The sequence below is a fragment of the Canis lupus genome, chromosome 13 (genome assembly GCF_048164855.1).
Source record: "Canis lupus baileyi chromosome 13, mCanLup2.hap1, whole genome shotgun sequence".
In the NCBI taxonomy this organism is placed as follows: domain Eukaryota; kingdom Metazoa; phylum Chordata; class Mammalia; order Carnivora; family Canidae; genus Canis; species Canis lupus.
The window spans coordinates 49051813-49072408 of NC_132850.1; the positions used below are offsets into that span (position 1 = coordinate 49051813).

Consider the following 20596-nt stretch of genomic DNA (forward strand, 5'->3'; position numbering starts at 1 on the left):
TCCTCAAGTGATCAGAGTAAAGCAGGAGAGGTAAACGGGGCTGGCAGGTATGGCAGCTGCTATAATATGTTGGCAGGGAATGCCCTCACTGATAAGGAGGCATTTGGACAAAGCCCAAAAGCAGTCAAGGAGTGATGCTTGTGACATCTAAGGGAAGAGCTTGCCAAGTAAAGAGAACAACACCTACAACGTTTCTGAGTTGGACTCATTAGGTTTGAAGTGTCGTTAAAAAAATCAAGTAGAAATGCTGATTAAGCTGTTGAATGTGAGCTGTAGTTCAGGAGAATAACAACACTGGAGGTATGTTTGGAGGCATCAGCATATAAATGATAGCTAAAGCCACAGACTGGATAAAATTACCGAGGGAATGAGTATATCTAGAGAAGAAATTCAAAAATTTGCAGTCAGGCCTCTATGAGCACTGGGGGCCCCAAGACTCTCAATGGGAGTTAAATATACTGTTAAGAGTTTAAAAGGTGATCTGGTTGTATGGTAGTGCTCTTCAGTCAGGTTTGGGAAATATTTAAAAGATATAACTATTGGAGAATATATGTAGTATAATGGTAGGCAAAAGTCACTGAAGGACAAGAGCTCAAGAAATGGAAAAGCCAATGAATCAGAGAGCTTACTTACTTGGACACTGAAATCAGAGTTATTACAAGACTGGCACTAGAGAAAATCACAAGGATCCACAGGCTAAATTCTTTAAGATGCGAGAGAATGGATACAAATAAATAGACTACTGTAAGAAGAAGAGACAATGGAGGATATCCTTTGCTGACATGGGATTCAAAGCTGGGCATGTTAGGAAAGAGGTAGGGAGAACAGTTTGGAAACAACGTGTGGAATAAGGAAGTCACTTCTCCATCTTCAATCCCAGATGGGGGAGGCGTGGAAGAGAAGACCATCACCACCTGAGAGAGGGGCAGAGGAAGAAATGTCCTTGGGGCTGGGGACAGAGCACAGATTTCAGTAAGACCAGGAAGCGAAGGGAACACTTAGCAGAGGGTAAAGATTTAGGGTTTTTGCTGGTTACTGGCTATGAGTTCAGGGAGAAGAGTAAACATGTTTCAAGAGCAAAAATGGTGTAGGATGAGGTCATGAAAAAAGACATGCAGAATTAGAGAGAGGGGGGGGGGGGCTTTCGCAATAAGAGGCTACCTAGAAGTCCTAGGTATCTTGTGGACACTGATGTAGACAGAATTAAAGGTCATATTTAATGAGATTTATCCCAAGGGTCTCAAGGCTGTGAACCCAGACAGTAGGATGAGGTAAGAAATATTGCCAAGAGCAGAGTCTGGGGGTTGGTCCTCTTCTCTCCAGTCAATGATTACGTAAAGATATTTTAATATCTGAGAAGCAACCATACAGGAAAAGGAGATTTTCTAACCTTTCACTCCTTTCATTGAAGGCAGTTCCATTCTTTCCTTGAAGACTACAGATGATGGAACTAAAGCCCAGAGAACTGAAGGGACTCACATCAGGCCACACTTTCAGTTGGATATCATGTAAATCAGGGTGGGCTTTTTGGACACATTTCCCTTCTTCCCAGAACTTTATTTTGAAAAATTCTATTAAAGAGTTCCTATCATGAGTCTATTCCCCTAGATACATAAGAAATGGAGAAAAAGCTTTGAAATTACTGGTGTAAGGGGTGCTTGAGGAATATCAGCTTCAGTGTGACCTACCAAGTTTATTGAAATAGCAGAGTCAACAGGCAGATTCAAGGTCTAGAACAGGATGCCAAAAATGACAATGACAAAATAGTTGAATCTAGGAAAGGCCACAGGTACTGCCTTTATACAATAACAGTAAACCTTTCTTCCTGAGTTCTGTTCTGTGAGAGTGTAAGTTAGTGTGGTGAAGAGGTGTGTCTTGTGCTTCTAAGTAATATATCCTTTAGGATAGGGTCAAAGCTAGGTCACTGAACATCACGTTCTCAAGTCTATTGTTTTACTATTTATATCTGGGAAATTGTAGCTAATAGTCAAAACTCAATTTTAATTAGGCACTGGGATATATGTTGTAATACTTTACAAGGATAATCTAAAAACTTCGAGGTTGGTATTGTTATTATTCCCCCATTTCATCAGTGAGAAAACTGAGTCAGAGAGTGATCAAGTAACTTGGATGAGGTTTCCCAGCTAGAAACTGGCAGAGCCAGAATTCTAACCTCATTAGAATGACTAGATTAACTTCAGTGCCAGCACTACTATGCTATATAGGAGTTGTCCTTTTCAGAACTTTCATTTTCTGTAGTTTCAGTTATCCGTGGTCAGCCAGGATCTAGAAGCTGATGATCCTCTTCCTGACATACTATCTGAAGGTCAATAGAAGCCTAATGCTATATCATGATCTCTACATCATGCACTTCAATTCCTTTTATCTGTAGACATTTTATCATCTCATTTCATCACAAAAGAAAGATGAGTACAATACAATATTTTGAGAGAGAGAAGGAGAGACCACATTCACATAACTTGTATTACAGTATATAATTGTTCTGCTATTATTAGTTGTGGTCTCTTACTATGCCTAATTTGTAAATTAAACTATACCATAAATATGTATGTACAGGGAAACACATAACATATATAGGGTTCAGTACTGTCTGCAGTTTCCAGCATCCACTGGGGGTCTTGGAATATATCCCCCTGCACATAAAGGGAGACTACTGTACCACTTTAAAAGGCAAGGCTTCAAGTATTATAAAGTATATACATTTATATGCAATATAACATAATGATTATATATCATATATAATAATATTTATAGGTCAAATGAATAGAAATTATAACTTTGTCTTAACCCCCATGTTCTCATTTCTTTTCCTTTATCCTTTAATAAGAACAATTTATTTATTCTAAAAAAGAATTGGGCAATTTTAATTTAAGAGCCCAGTAAATTACCATACACCCCTGAGAAAAGCACAAGATCTGCATCCTCTCACAATTTAAGCTATATTCTCTTATTAAGTATACCTCAGTGACTGTTTCAGAAATTCAGTGAATCTGTATCCTACTAAACTGTGTTAATAATGGTGTGGAGAAACAGCTTTGTCAGATAAATTTGTAGACTAACACCATAAAATAAACTAAAAAATTAACATGAATTCTAAAAAGGATTCATAAAGTATTCATTAGTTTTCACTCAAGGCACAAAGCCAGGACCACAGCTAGGTTATTCAAAAAGAAAATCAACATTTTTCTTATTTCTCTAATAGCTTAAATAAAGTAAGTTGTTGGCCACAAATTTCAGATATTTCTGCCTTATTAAAAAAATATTGCTATTATAAAAGAGTGGCTTGGCTGAAAATAAAGCAAAGTTAAACAAAACTTCATATACAACAAAGCAATAATGAAGTTCCCATTCTTATTTGATTAAAAATACATTTCTTTTTAAGGAACAAATAACATCTACCCTATAGCATTTGGAAATAATAATTTTATTAAAATTTTCTACACCTCCGGCATGTTCAACCTTCCAACTCCCCATGAAGTTATATGAGTAGTGAGAGACTTATAAAACTAATAATCTGCCCAACAATTTGGTTTTAAAGCATATATGCAAAATGCTTAACATTTTACTTATTTTTATGGTATCTCTACAGTCTATACATAATCAGTATAAACCAGAATTATAAAAAAATAAAAAGTGTCCGGTGCCATTCTTTTGCATGTTTATATCCATTGTTGTTTTTTGTATTTTACTTACCCAAATTCATTTTTTCTTTTAGCAGTTACCAAATTTTAGCCTAATATGCAGAAACAGACACACAGATTCATAGAAATATATCCCACTTGGATGGCTTCTTTTAATTTGTTTTCATCCACCCATTCATTCATTCAACAAATGTTTATTAATGCCCAGTATGTGCCAGTCAGTGTGATAAGTACAGAGAATCTTTAGCTTCTATGAAACTATGGCTCTATTTGTAAATATTTCAGATATTTCAGGAGAACATTTTTGCATGGACACAACCTTTAGCAAACTTCAAAACACATCCTGTAGGTGACTGCCCCACTCTGCTGGCCTTCCACTCATAATTTCACAATAATCTGTAGCTAGTAACTGAGATTCTCTCAACAAATGTTTTAGAAAGAGTTTCTGTCTTCTCTTTAGCACTAAACAAACAGTAGCCAAGCCCGTGTACAGTAAGCTCCATGTATATGGAAAAATACTTAAATCTCTACATTCGGAGTAAAGCCATGAGAATTACTGAACCCTTGAATGAGCTAAGAGGCAGCTTTGCAAGGGGAAAAAAAAATATGTGATTTATCTGAGCTCAATAGTATTTGAAAATAGAGGCTTTTATCAATACTTAGTACGATTCTAAACAAACTCTAAATGTCACAGAACTTTCACTTTAGAGGTAGTTAGGGGCTGCAAACCTCAGCTTTCAGTGTTATCAGATCTCAAGATTATTATCTATTAAAACTATTTTACCCATTAGATCCTATGCGTTATGAAGAACTTTTTACAATATTTACTTCTTCATATTCACATCCAATTCTAGATTCAATAGAGACCCACACATTATTTATACTACCTGGGGCCTCAAACTATCTGATCAAGCCTTAAAAGAATGTAAGCTATGGACCAATTCAACATTCAAAAATTTTAAACATTTACATGTGTTAAGATTCTGACATCTTATTCATAATATTAAAAGTTTGGGTGAATATTGGTTCGATTAATAAAAATGTGTTACTTGAGCCTCTGATGATTGATTTCCTCTCATAATCCAGACAGAGAAATGCTGGTAAAATTGTACCTGGATAAAGGAAATTTTATGCAAGAGTGCCTTAAGAACTCAAGGAGGAGTTTCTTCAGCAAGTTTTCAAAAATTTCTTCCAAAATCAATCAAAGTCCCACTCTACAAGATGAGTTTTCTCTTAATGACAGCCTGAAGCCCAAGAACATGAGTAACAAGTTAAAAGAGGTAAACTACAAAATAGTTTCTTCGAATCAATAGCCCCCTAGGTCTTCAAGTAACTCACCAAGTTCCAGAGATTTTCTCAATCATACTTAAGGGACTTTAAAGAATTATCTGTATTTTCTTTTGGAGAATTGTGTATTTTTTAAAACAACAATAACTGAAGTATAGAGAGACTTTTAAAATTATAAGAATTCATACTTAAAATTTCCTAAAACTTTTAATATTCACACACATTAAAAACATCCAATCTCTCAAGATCAAATAAAAGAGCTGAAAATTAGTTATTAGTAGTTGTTTCTGAAATCTCTTTATCTTTTGACACAGTATTCAAAGGAAATACTAGCTGTTTGACACTGCATTTTAAATGAATGCAAAATAATGAAAATCTCTGTGTTGCTATTAATACTTAAGCAATGAGACTCACCATATTCTTTCAGAAGCCCCATGGAAGAGGAGGTCATGGGTTGTAATGGCAAGTGAAGATTGATGACTGGGGTGGGAAATGGTGAGACCAAGAATCTGTTTCCAAAATGTAAAGTTAGAGCTTTGAGTCATTTACAGACCCTGTTTTGTAATACAATCTTTCTAGACCAATGTTATAAGATTAGATGCTAGTCACAAAGAGAAAACCACTTGTCTCCTATCAGTAAAGTCTATACATGTTGTACCTGCAGTGCTCATGCATCAGGCCCTCTATAACTATTATTGAAAATACATAAATATTTATATCATTATATTACATAATAAATATATAATATTTGTTGAATGAAGACAAAATAATACCAAATTTTGCTGGCTCTGAGCATGGATAACTAATAGGAACATTTGCTTTCCAAATGAAAACAAAAATCAGAAAACTGAACAAGTACCATATCTATTGATTTTCTGTTTTGCAAGATTTTAAGTAACATGTTTTCCTATCATGACTTGGTGAGCTTCAACCAAGTCAGGTGAATCAAAACTGTATCACCACATAGAAGAAATTTTAGAAAATATACATAAGCAAAAGGAAGAAAATAAAAATTACCCCTAATTCACCACCCTAATATTTTAGGCATAAGTATAAACCCTTAAATGCTTCATAGGGGCCAGGCACTATTCTAAACCCTATCTGTGTCTTACTGCATTTAATCCTCACAAGATGACTCTGGGTTTTTACTATTGTTACACCCATTTTATAAATGAAGACACTAAGGCATTCAGGAGTTAAGTAGTATATAGTTCAAATTATCCCAGCTAGAACTGGGTGGAGCCAGAATTTGAATATGGACAGTGGGAGTTTAAGAACTGAACTCCTTATTACTATTTTATACTAACTCCATTTGTCATAATTAACATGTGTCATATAGTTCATATCTTCTCTATGTTTATGTGCACGTAAAATGTACATGAACTTTTTAGATTATTTTATGCACTTAATAAACCACAAATATCTTTCTTTATGAACCTACAAAGATGTACATTGTCATTCTGACCTATTACAAAGCATTCCACTATATGGATTTAACATACTGATGGCTTATTTACCAATCTTCTTTTGCCAGATATTTGGATTGCTTCCACTTTTTTGGTATTTATAAACAAGGATGAAAATCTTTCAACATTCATATTTGTGAACCTGTCCAATTCTTTTCTTATTATAAATGCCTAGAAATGTAATTGCTAATTCAAGTGTTATTGAAATTTTTAAGATTTTAAAACATTTGCCTATCAAAAACTAGAGTCTATGAGGGATGAGTCTGAGCTCTCCTGTTCCAATTTTTACATTTGACATAGAGTAGAAACTCAGTAAATAATGACTGACTTGGCATCCTGGGTGGCTCAGCGGTTTAGCGCTGCCTTCAGCCCAGGGAGTGATCCTGGAGACCCGGAATCCAGTCCCACATCGGGCTCCCTGCATGGAGCCTGCTTCTCCCTCTGCCTGTGTCTCTGCCTCTCTCTCTGCATCTCTCTGTGTCTCTCATGGATAAATAAATAAAATCTTAAAAAGAAAATAATGACTGACTTAAAGGATTAATTAGTCTAGCTGTTTACTCATGTGATCACATGAGTAAGAGAACTGAGGTATTGCTAGTGTGACAAAATCATATTGTGAAGGAAAAATATGAAAGTCAGCTTTGCAAAACTCCATTTCAGATTCTAGAAATTATTTCTATGTCACCCACAATGGGGCCATGATACAACTAATTAATCACAATTTTTTTTTTTGCTCTCTTTCATCTTGCCTATGGTTAAATATTTAAGTCTCCAAATTAGAACTATTGCATTGTTTAATGATTTCCTATTAACAGATATAGACTACAATTCATCCACTTAAGCAAAATATTTTACAAACATTCAGATGAAATGGCAGGATCATTTCAACATAAATGTGAAAGTGGTGAGAGATTCTATCATTATTTTATAATCTCATTTTATTATTAAATTAATCAGAATAGCCTAAATACAAATTGCCATGTAACACATAAGAAACTCCCAGTGATCACAAAGCTAGGGGAAGAAGTCTAGGCTTACTTGCCTGAATTACAGAATTGCATTTACAGAAATACAGTTGTCATAACTTTAAATGCACCAAATATTATAAACTAAAAGAAATTGCTCTAATAAAATAAAAGTGCATAGTAAATTAATTTCCTTGATGGAAAAATAACATTTAGAATGCATTCACACTGATCATTATGTCATAAAACATACTTTCTTAAGTATGCTAATTATGGTGATCTTTGAAATTAGAATTCAAAGTACAATGAAGAACTTCATGTCCTTAAACTTAAATCTGAAAATGCAGAACTAGTCAATTTTGTTTTCCCTCTACAAATCAAACATAGAGAAGTATGGGAAAAGGAAATCATACATTTATAAGATTGTATTTCTTCCTATATTGTCCAAAGAAATTTCTTTTATTGAGCCAATATTTTTATGGTCTACCTAAAAATATTATGTGTCACCTTAGAAATTAGTATTTTCCCAGGCATCTTCAGGGGGAATTTTGAGTAGTTTATGCACACCTTCCCTCACAGGGATCTATTTGTATTGAACAGAAGTCTTCCAAAAGTCTCACAAAGAGTGGGGCAATTCATGCTAATTAGTGCTAGAGCCTCTCCCTAATTGTTAACAGTCCCCTACCCGACTTCTCACTGATTCTATTTTTCTTTCTGTTGCTTATATCCTCATTGCTAAGTTTCCTTATGTTTATTATGTGTTGAACTAGATTTCAATAAAAATCTCACTCTAATGACATCTTATTTGTCTAGTTAAACACAGGTTTTCAAATACCCTGAGTCACCACGTCCCAGAACACTTATTTGTCTTTCCTTCTGTATTCCCATCACACTTCTAACATTAAGGAAATGAAGCTAACTGCTAAGGTAGGAAACACGTTACTGTCATAAACTAGCTGTAAATAAAGACAAAGCAACCCTGGTGGATTGAAGTTCAGGCTTTATGTGCCCCAGGCTGTCACTGGAAATACATGTACTTGCTCTTAATTTCAGAGGGTGTTGATCTTCCTCATTAAGTAGGACATGTTTTCATTAAAAATGGGATGTTAGGGTGTCAAGAGACCTTTATCTTCCACCAGTTGCAGAAGAAACAATTCTTTAAGAAATACTCAACTCTCTTGAGAACGACATACTGAGAGATATTCTATCTGATAAGATTTATTATTAATGAGTGTTCCACTTGTCCTGAAGTCATTATTCTTTCTTGAATTATTAGCCCCATCTCAATATACTGAAAATGATAGGTTTTCTAATTAACTCAGTTAATTTTTCTAGTTTATTAAAAGCTTACCTGAAATTCTAAATTATATTTGGTTAAATTGGTCTGTTCACTACTCTTTCAGCAGTTACCACTCTGCTAGACCAAACCTGAGTCTTGACTTAAGTAAAGGCCAAAAGTAAATTTTTACAAAACTGGCAAATTCCCAAATACAACCATTTATTTTCCTTTGCAATTAGTCTTCCCCTACCATGGATAAAACCAAACCCTCAGTATTAGAACTGTACATACATTCCATTCTCCCAAATTTGAATATCCTATATACTTAAGCCAAGGAAGTGGCTCCTTGTGAGCATGAATCTTTTACTGTTAAGCATAGTTTGCCAGATAAATGTTGGAAGGTCCACTATATTCTTAATAGCCAGGGCAATATTTTCTCAAATTTTTATTGTTTACCATTGTGCCAATTACCCCAAATTTCTGACAAGGTTACATTGTGAAGTAATGTAAAACAAGCCACTGAAAAATACATTTTAACAGAGCAGTATTTACATTCTACCAGTATAAATGTTCCTACAAAATGTGTTGAAGGGCCTTTAAAGGTTCTGTAGCCCTAGGATCAACAGTTATGTACACGATGGTAAAGTGATCTTGAAGATGATGATGCTCTTTACTGGAATAATCCAGAAAAGTAACTGACCCATTTCCACACACCTTTGGGAAGCAGAAGCAATGTTCAAAATGCCTGTTCTGAATCTTTACTCTATAGGATCAGCCTCACCTTCTGTTAGAAAAAGACTAACTTTAAATTATTAAATTAAAAAAGAAAAATTATAATTTAACTCTGCTCCATAATTACTGCAGATGAGTTATTAAAATTCCAAACTTATGTAATATTATCATAAAATATGTCATTTTTCTCAAGAAAGCCACAAATTGGATTTGAGCTTATGCACTGTAAAACCCAGATGGTTTGCTTAACTACTCAGACATCCCCCAGTTCAAAAGTTAATTGAACTGAAAACTAAAATTTTGATAATTGATAGGCTTTAAGGGACTCAAGCAGAAGGATAAATTAGCCTCATGCATGGGGTGTTAATAGACTTGAGAAATCATGACAATTGGTCAGGAAATATTGGCACAGTAGAATAAAACTATACATTTTCTATAGGTTAACTAATCACACATTACCTGGACTTCCCATGGTGCTGATGCTTTTCTTTCTCCATTTTTTTACCCACGGATTCAATATTAGTTACTATTTTACCCAGTTTAACTTGTTCTGGAATTTAAAAAAAATTAATTGTATACTATTTGTTTTCAAGTTCTAAGTGCATTTTTTGAATTAAGTTGCAAATCACAGATCTTTTTAATAACAAAAGGTACAATATTTTTCAAACAAATTGCTAACACAAAGATATCTAAAAACACATTTGAGTGGTTTTTTTCACCCCATGCTCCTCAGACGTTTTGCAATTACTAAAATTTAGCACTGATGGTATAGAGTAAATGAACTGCATATATCAGAAAGGAGATCGTTCCCCAAGAAATGTCTGCAATAGTACAGCACATACTAATGAATACCAGTCTCATTTATACATGGCATTATTATCATCATTATCATCATAAGGCTTAGCTTTTATAGGAGAGTCTGCTATTTTAAAATAATTTAGCAATCATTAGTTAATGTGAATGGGAACACTCATCAATTTGATAGAGTAAGACTGAAGTTCAGAAAAGGCAAAGTTCTGCTCAAAAAAATAATCTAATTCTAAGAGTCTAAAGAGAAATTTACATAAATATTTTTAAATCTTTCTATTTTGTACATATAATAGGATGAACATAATTTGAAACATTATACCAAAATATTAAGTTAATATCCATGTACCTTCTAGCTACCAGCTCAGGTATGTTAAAGATATATTAAAGTTACAGGGAATTTATGAAATGAAATCCTCTGTTTTAACAGGAAATACTTACAAATCTGGTTGGTGTGTCAATGCTAACAAATAGAAGAACACAGTTGACCACATTATGTGAATTTAGATTTAAGATATATAACAGAGAATATAAAAATTGGGGAGAAATGGAAAACAGAATGTTAAAAATTTATTGACTATTTATAATATGCCAGGGATGTTGCTTAGCATTCCCTATAAATCATCTCACACTTAAGGCTTAGAACCAGTTTTTAGCATTTTCATTTGTTTGTTTTTGGTGAGGCACAGTGATTACTCTTTTACATGGGAGGAAAGCAGCCACCCAAGATCTGATAAGTTAAAAGATGCAGAGCCAGGGCTCCACCCTGTATCCCTCTGACTGTAAGTTCCTTCATCACTACTGCCCCAGGGTTCAGGGAGCCTCAGGTGCCTAATCAGGGAAAGAGGGTCATTTCTGCCTTGCTTATTACTTTGGAAGGTGACTATAGAGCTTAAAAGACACTTTATGTAAAGAAATATGGTAGATTGAGAAACATACTAAAATGGAGTAGAGAAGGAATTTGTAAGTTTGAGTCTTAAAAATATTTGCCATATGCTAAGTGTACTAATTGCTATACATGGGTTATCATATTTTATTCTCACAAGTACACCATAAGTTAGATTCTATTATTCTCCCCATTCTACAGATGAGGAAATTGAAGCAGAGAAACAGAGAGTAACTTCCTCCAGGTTATAAAGCTGCAGGTAGTGTCAATATTCAAACCCAGACAGGCACTCTTTGGAGCCTGCATTGTTAATCACTGTGATACTCAATATGCATATTTATTTTGTTTATTTCAAGAATATCTATTCAGTGAAAATTAATTATGCTACTCCTAGAGAGGGGAGATGTAGGATATAAAATTAATAAAATATGATTGCCACTTTCAATGAACAGCATGACTAGCAGCAAAAATCATTACAGAAAAACAAAGGAGAAAAAGGATAGGGAGAAAAGGTCATGAGATGTGTGATCCAGAGATCTAAGGAGTAAATTTCACAGTGATGCTAAAGAAAGTAAGTTTGTGTTACTATAATAATTAAGAAAGCAAAAAATATGCCCATTTTGTTGAGGTTTTTTTTTTTTTTTTTAAGCTTACTTTTTTTTAGTAATCTCTACACCCAATGTGGGGCTTGAACCTACAACCCTGAGATCAAGAGTTGCATGCTCTCCTGAGCCAGCCACTCACCCTTATATGCCCATTTTGAAAAAAAAAAATCTGTTAAAAATTTGGCCATCATCCATTTAAATGCTAAACTAAAAGCCCTCTATGGTAACATTTAACTAAATCATTTTAGGACTGCATCCAAAATAAATTTTTTAAAGTATAGTTATATATCTTTAAAAAAAGAGATTTCTAGGAAGGCGGTTAAAGCATATAAGATATCTAACATTACTTCTAATTAGTTTACTAAACCTTTGGGTGGGTAACCAGACTTACTGTGTGACTTTGGGCAAATTATATCATCTCAGAGTTCATAACTATTCCCTTTATGTAAAATCTAGTCTCTTAACCAATTACATCAAACTCTAGAATTCAGTTCTGGAATATAAATTATAAATTACCTCTGGTTAGAATAATTGATAAATAAGAGCCAAACAGAGAGACTGGGAAAAGAAAATACAGGCAAAATAATAAATATTTGAGGCTTCTGTAATGAAATCAAACATAATGGAGCATAAGGCATTAGAACTGTCAACCAAAGGACTCTAGTCCTTAACACTATTTACCATGCTTTCCTCAGAATTCAGCTAGATTTGACCATTTGTTCAACTGGAATCATTCAGTCATTCAATTTCCTTTACTTATGTCTATTTCACCTGTCTCCTTTGTGGATTCATTTTGCTTTGACCACCTCCAGCTGTTGTGTATGCCCCACGGCTCTTTCCTTGGCTGCCTTCTAACCCTTTACTTGAATGATCCCGTCCATGCCCATGGCTAAATTTATCATCTAAATGTAGATGCCTCACAAAATCTATGTATCTTTCCCAGAATGTTCTCAAGTGCCAAATTTGAATAACCAACTGTCTCTATATACAAGTCACAAAGATATCCCAATTAACATTTCTCTCTCACAATTAATGACACTACCATCCATCCATGTACCTGGAAGTTACTTATACTAATTCCCCCTCAACATTCTTCATATAATCAGTCATTAAATCCCACATACTGTTTCAAAGCAGACCTTTGTCATCTCTCCTCTGAACACTAATAACTTCCTCCCTTAAATTCCCACTTCCAACCCTAATACCCTCAAATGCATCCTCCTTACTTTCCATAAGTCATCTTTGATTTTCAAATTATGGGATTTTGAATTATCATTGTCATTGTTTTTAAATGTAATTTCACTGTAGTCAGAGAACATAATATACAATTCCAAATTCTTTGAAGTTTATTGGCAGTATGTAGTCAATTTTGTTCAGTCAATAATGTTCCATATTTGTCTGAAAATTTATATCCTCTCATTGTTCTACATTCATCTAATAAATTAAACTTTTAATGTAGTTGTTTAAATCAAACTTAATAACTGCTAATATGCCTATGCACACACATACATGTATATGTGCATACATATATGAATATAAATAATTTATTTTTTGCTGGACCATTTGAAAGTAAGCTACAAACAGTATAACATTTCACCTTTAAATATTTAATCACATAGTTCCTAAGAACAAGTACATATCCTACACATTCACTATACAATATTATATGTATAAATACACTCTGAATTTCTAAGATTTACTACAAAAATGTAATATATCTAATTAAAATATTATATTAATTGTTTAATAGTATTTTCATATATTGAATTAAATAAAATATATCACTGAAATTAATTTCACTTGTTTCCCTTTAGCTTTTTTTAATGTGGCCACCAGAAAATTTTAAATTGTATTATCTTTCAAAAGGACATCACTGACCTAAAACATTCCTCCTACCCTTTTTCATCTTTCTTAACATTCTTGAAGGCAATCTGAATTCTTCCCACTGCTTCTTTATGACTAGATTAAAATTAAGTATTTTTGACAGGAATAGAACTGAAGTGGTATGATATCCTTCCTATTATATCACAACAAAAGGTGTTATAAATTTGATTATTTGAGTAAGGTGGCAACTGTCAAATATTTCCATTATAAACATATGTTTTTCCCTTTGCAATTACTAAACAATTTCTGGCTAATACTTTGGCTGTTCCCCAATCATCTTTCAGCACCCACTAATAACTCTCATAACAGTCATTACAGCAGTAATTGCAAAATAATGCTTTTTAAAAAATAATTGTTTGTTTTCTTCTATATTTATAAACCAACATTAATCTGTAAAGGAGAGATTTTCCTCTTTTTCTTTCTCCTTTTTGGGACACATCCTTTTTTTTTTTTTTTTTTTTACTTAGTGTGTTATAATCTACTCCCACCATTATTCTTTTTGATGCTCATAATACCAAAATCAGCCAGTCTGTTCCTGTACTACTTCAACATATCTTCATTAGTCTTTGAACATTTGTTCCTTTCTGCGAAAGTAACAGTTCCAGGCTCACTTTTTCCTTTCCCTATCCCAGACCAGAAATTATATCTCCAAGGAGTAGTGGTCATAATCGCTTCCATAATTATCATTCTCCCCAATCTCTAGTGTTTATTAGAAAATTTGGATTACAATTTTGTTATAAGTTCTCAATATACTCCCTAGAGCTTTTAATCTTTCATATTGTCCATCTCTTTGTAATTCTTTTTGTAAATTTCTTAAGAGACTCATTCTAGTTTGCTAATTCTATCTTTAGCTCTGTTAAATCTGTATTTAAAAATTTATTAACTTTCCTATTTGTTATTATATATTTATTTCTAGAAGTTCCTTAACTGCTTTATAAAATCTTCCTGAACACTTTTATTATCTTTAGTTCATTCATATTTTTATACTTCATTTTTTAACATTTTAAACATACTTATTCTCTATCCTGTATCTGACAATTCTATTATCTATGGTCTTTGTAAGTCTAATTTCATTTTGGGGAAACTGGAGTACTAAATTTCTCACCAGAGTGACTAATTTCTTCATGTATTTAAAAAATTTTTTTAATTGCAAATTCATATTCCATAGGATGGAAATTATTTGCAACCTGGGATTAAGATTGATTCCTCAAGAAATCATTTGCTTTTCCTCCAGGCAACTTTGAACTTTCAATTCATAATAACACTGAACTACTCTCTCATTTAGGGATTTATGAGATACTGGCAATATGCATTTTGATTCCATCACAGTTGAGCTTGTTTGTAGTCATAAATCATAAGAAGAAATTTTTTATATTTTCTTCTATCAGAGCCAAGGCTGAGATAGTTAAGTTTCTTGCCATTTTCTTCTTACAAAGGAAGGTTTTTTAATCCTTGTTTAGTCTTTCATTGACAGTATCACCTTTTAAGGAGACTCAGATTTGGGGAGTCTCTGACCTGACTTCCATCTTGCAAGCGCGATACTTATTTGTGTGCCTTCCTTGCCCATGCAAGGTCCAATGGTAGCCTTGAACTACCAGAAATATGCAGAAACTAGCAGGAACAGAAGTTGGACTCTGCCCTAAGTTTAGATTTGTTGTACTGAATTTTTTGTGGGGTTTTTTTTTCATTTTGTATTCTCAAGTGCTCTACAAAAACGTGTTTAATGAAGGAATGCCTGATATTCATATTTCAAGACTCAGATCTTTGATTTATCTTAACACTGAAACAAATTTGCAACACTCATTGTTTACTTGGCCCACCTCCTCATTATTAGTCTGCAAACTCTGTAATGACGTGGACTGAATTTATTCCCTTTGAATCCTTTCAGCATTTCATTAGAATATTCCACACATTCATCAAACACTTGTTATGAATCAATAAGTAAAATATTTAACATCTCTTATTCAGTTACCTAAAATTTTTAATATTACTAATTTATGTTTGCCAATGTCAAGGATTCATTTATTTCAACTTTTTTCTCAGATATGATAGACGCTACACATTGTTCCTTCAACTGATCCCTACTTCCCTCCAAACTTTCATACAGACTCTCTATTTCTTCTTCTTCTATAAAAACAAACAAACAAACAGACCCAGGAGCTCTAATTCAGGTGGCCAAAAGCAGCCAATCTTAAACAGTTAAGCTAGATCAATGGAAGTTACTAGGAATTAGTTTTTCTTGATTTAGAGCTTTAATAATTCAGAAATTGGGTACTGTAAAAGGAATGTGCTCCCCATAACAGGTGTTTCCTGGTAGAGACTGGACAGGAACTTTCCAGAAAATATCAATTAAGGAATTTTATATAATGAAAATAGTTGGGCTAGAACAATAATAAGGCCTCTTCAACACAAAGACTTAATGATACTTAAGAGTTTCACACAGGTTGAATCCAGATCCTATTCATTCAAAAAATGAGATTTCAGATTTTGTATATTGAGTGATAACAAAATGCTTTTTTCACCCTTCTCTCTTTTTAAGACCCACTATTGAAATTATATTCAATTTCATATGAATTGTAATACAATTTTAAACTTAATGTTGCAAATTTATAGACAGATTCATTAGTCAAGAATGACAGATTGCAATTTACTGACATTTCACATTCTAGTGTGTGGGCTGGTGGATGTCATATGATTTTCTACTGTTGGAATTTCTAGCACATGTGTGTTATATAGAATGCCAGTTCCTCCCTAGATTGTGAACTCTTTCATGGTCTCTTGAGGACAGGGAACGTGTTTTTATCCAACATCCACTTATTCAATCATTCATTCAACAAATATTTACCAAATGCCTCTAATGTGACAGGCAGTCTTCTAGGCACCAGGGAAGCAGGATATAATGTGGGGATTATGAAGCCTATATCCTAGGGAATTCAATTAACTAAATAATTAATTATGCAAATAATTGAATAATTCCAATTGCAGTGTTATGAAAATCTATTTCCTTTATCTCATAAATTTAAGACAAGAATGAAATGTATCCTTTAGCTTTTGTAATTATGAGGCTATTGGTGGACAGTTAAAGGGAAAGATGGAAATGGAAGCAAGATTTCACTGCTTTGAAGGAATAAAGTTATTGGAGATAGTAAATGTAGATTCTCCTTTTAAAAAGTATAGTTTGAAGGGGAGGAGAGGGATGAAATGACCATCACAGGGACATAAGTTTAAAAGAATATTTTAGTGTCGATACACTTTTAAGATGGGGAGACTTTAGGATGCTTACATATTATAGGAAAGGAGAAAGTAGAGACATAAAATAAAGAAACATCTATTACATATTACAATATTACATATTACAGCTATTATATGTAATAAATGAGGTAAGTTCCCTGCAAGAATGGAAGGGATGGGATAGAATTTAGACATAATCTAGAAAAAAAAATAGGTATTTTCTTCTAAAAGTAGGTAGATAAGGTTTTAGGTAGCTATGAATAAGTTTCTGGAGAGTTCACCACCAAGACTTTAATTTTCTCATGAAATAGGAGGCGATGTCATTTACTGGAAAAGTGATATAGAAGTTTAGTGTACAAGTATAGAAGAAGTCTTCAAGACAGTGGCAAAGATTTGAGATAAACAGTAAATGGGGTGGGTAAACAAGTTGACCAAGGTGAAATAAAAGGCTTTAACTCTGATTACCTCCAATGCAGTCATCTTCACAGCTATCATTTAAAAACAAAACAAACTAAACCTGCTCTTTGCTTTATAGGAAAATGTTTAAACTAACCATCTACACGTACTGTTTGTGCTTCCTCACCCCACTTACCCTCTGGTCCACTCCCAATACTGTTTGCACAGTCACTGTATCAAGGACACAATTATTTCCTCGTTATCATGCCCCCTGGATAAATCTGTCTGCTTCTTACTGGGCCTTCAGCAGTACACAATGGCAATGATGACTATCTCATAAAGGGATTACGTGACACTTTCTTCTGGTTTTACTCTTATGATAACCACCAGGTTGCTCATTTTCAATCTCCTTTGCAGACTCATCCTCTTTTATCAAATCTCTAGAAAATGGAGTGCCTTGGGCCTCTATCATAAGCCCTTTTATGTTAACTTCACTTGTTCCTTAGAAGACTTCATCCAACTCCTTAGACAAATTATATCCACATACGAATGGCTAAAACTTTATTCAGTATACCATACCTGTGCTCAGAATTTCACTCAAGTATACAATTGTCTTACATGCAAACTTGCATGTAATAAATATCTCAAATATATTTAACAGAATTTTTGATTTTCTCTCCCAAACTGTTCTTTCTTGTATTTCTCATGTCTGTAAATGATATCATCATACAGCCGCCCACTTAAATCAGAAAGTTATTACCTATCACTGAGATATATCTCACATTTGCCCATTTTTCTCCAATTTCATTAATACCATGACAATTGCCACCATGATGCTGCATTATAAAACAAACCAAAAACTAGTGGATTATAAATTTAGAGCTTTCTTGCTCACAGTTCCTCAAATTGGCTGGAGCAGCTGAGTCAGCTGGCTTAGATGGGCCAGGCTAGAGGGTGCATCATGATAGCCTGGGGCACAGTCTTTTCTGGCAGATTGAGGAGTATAAAAGACAAGTTAAACCACTAATACATTTAAAGATATTGCTTGCATCATGTCTTCTTACCTTCTGTTGGCCAAAGCAAGCACAGAGCCATCTCACAGTGGGTTAGGGAAGCATACTCTTCCAAGGTGGAAGAGGAAGAGAGTGAATATGTGTTGAACAGTAAACCAATCTAAGCCAACATTATCTTTTGCCTGGACTGAAAAATAGCTTTCTGGTTAGTCTACTTACTTCCCTCTAGCCTCTATGACTTCACTTTACACATAAAGGTTAACATATCTTGTTAAAATGGAAATCTTATCATAACTCTTGCCTTAAAACCATCCAATCACTTTCCACCATTCTTAAAACAAAAATCTGTTCATTGCCATTACCTACAGGGCCGTACATGATCTGATTTCTGGTCATTTCTCTCACATGATTTTACATCACTATCCTTATTTTCTTTACCATCACTCTACATCCCCAGTGGTTCCCTTTCAGGAAACCATTCCTTTCAATAAGTCAATTCCTGTCCCCTCTCAAGGCTTTTTAACTGCTTGGATTTCTCTTCATATCGCTACTAGTAATGTGCTGCAGCAGACTCGTATGAGCTTTCAATGGTTAATTGTTAAATTTTCAGAAATTTTTGCAATCTCGATGTTAAACCCTTGGTAGCCTGAAATTAGCCACAGTGGGAATATTTACACCATGAAAGTCAGGACATGTTAAATGGGGCTTTTTTTTTTTTTTTTCCAGAGCACCAGTTTACCAGCACACTACTAGTCTTCCTGTCCTTGAGATACCAGATCAAATACGTGTTCCTCAGAGCTGCCTTCATGACATTTGCATCTAAATGTGTCCCTACAGTCTATTATAATCACTCTATTTCCTTCATTGTAATCTTTGTGTTTTGTGATTATCTTACCTGCTTGTATGCTTTTTGCCAATCCTCCCCCAGCCAACTGTAAGCTCCAGTTTCACAACTATACCATAGGTGTCAAGAAGAGTGGCTGGCACATAATAGATGTTTAATAAATAATGAATGAATGAATGAATGAATGAATGAATTTTTTCTGTTATGTTATGAGCTATTAATAAATGGAAACAATTTATCCCCTTTCTAACTCACACATAGCATTATAAGTCAGAAGATCAATAAATATTAATTGGACAGGGGTGCCTAGGTGGCTCAAGTCATGATCCTGAGGTTCTGGGATGGAGCCCTGAGTCAGGATCCCTGCTCAGTGGGGAGTCTGCTTCTCCCTTTGCCCCTCCTCCACTCAACCTCTCTCCTCTCTCTCTCAATCTCTCTCTCGTGCTCTCTCTCATAAATAAAACCTTTAAAAAATATTAATTGAATAAATGAAATAATTTTCAATGCATTTACTAGGTACAGATATGAATTTTTAGTCAATAAGGGAAATATGCTAGACAAGTTGTCTGAGTACTTCAGATTTCACTGTATATTTTTGTACTCCACCCTCCTGTATTATTATCCTCAATATAATATCATTCAACTAATAAATGGTAACAGACCATCTCCTTCAGCCATGTGCCAGAGCCCATAGAGGTTATAAGAAACGGGGAAAATGTCATAACTACTTTCCAAAAGTCTATATTCTATTAACCCCACAGTAAAGATAATCATTCATTCATTTATTAAACAAATACCCAAGTGCCTGGCCTAGCATGTGTTAGGTACTCAGTAAATACTGAATGAACAAACAAAACTCAGCAAAGAACCAAGAGCAGATTGAATTAAATGCAAGAAAATGTAAAATTCTCTATGACAGGAATAATACTGGAAATTAGTACATGTTTTGTCAGTACACTGTAATTCCACTGTGACACCTCAGTGTATAAAATTGTGCAAAATGTACTAAAACAACAAATAAATATTTTCAGAAATCTAAAAATATATGTAATAGTAATGAAAAAGAAGACAGAGATTATACAACTCCAATAAAGTTTAGGACAGTTTACTCAAAAATAACCAATCCAATACCTACTAGGAACAAACTATTAAGTTAACTGATATGATATTTTAAGAATCTGAATTCCATCCTCTAGGTGGGTATGCTGTGTTTATCAGGGATCACACAGAGAAGTAGTTAAGATGGCAAAGAAACTTGAAGGAATATAAATTTGAACTCATCACCAGTATGAGCCTCAGGAAGTTATATCATGTCTCAGTTCATTTTCTTCATTTGTAAAAATGTTATGATGACAACAGGTTACCATGAGAATTGGTGAATAATACATACAAAATACTGAGCATGATGCCTGGTACATAGTGTATGCTCAATAAAATTAGCAGTGGTAATGGTTATAATAACATGACATTGATTACAATCCATACAGGGGAGGAGGCAGACAGAGAACATGTTATAAAATAGGGGCTACCTATGCTGTA

General features: G+C 33.9%; 1 protein-coding gene across 8 annotated transcripts in view; it reads right to left on the bottom strand.

Annotated features, from left to right (window-relative positions):
* The window catches only part of IQCM (IQ motif containing M), a 428712-nt gene that overhangs the window by 306546 nt on the left and 101570 nt on the right, over positions 1 to 20596 (bottom strand). For 7 of the 8 annotated variants that reach the window (XM_072773567.1, XM_072773561.1, XM_072773562.1 and 4 more), the window contains 2 exons: positions 9851 to 9941; positions 5364 to 5458 (listed from right to left, as the gene is read on the bottom strand). The exons of the other annotated variant lie outside the window; for it this stretch is intronic. In XM_072773567.1, coding sequence (XP_072629668.1) covers positions 5364 to 5458; positions 9851 to 9941 — 186 coding nt within the window. The remainder of the gene's footprint in view (positions 1 to 5363; positions 5459 to 9850; positions 9942 to 20596) is intronic. 8 annotated transcript variants of the gene reach the window in all.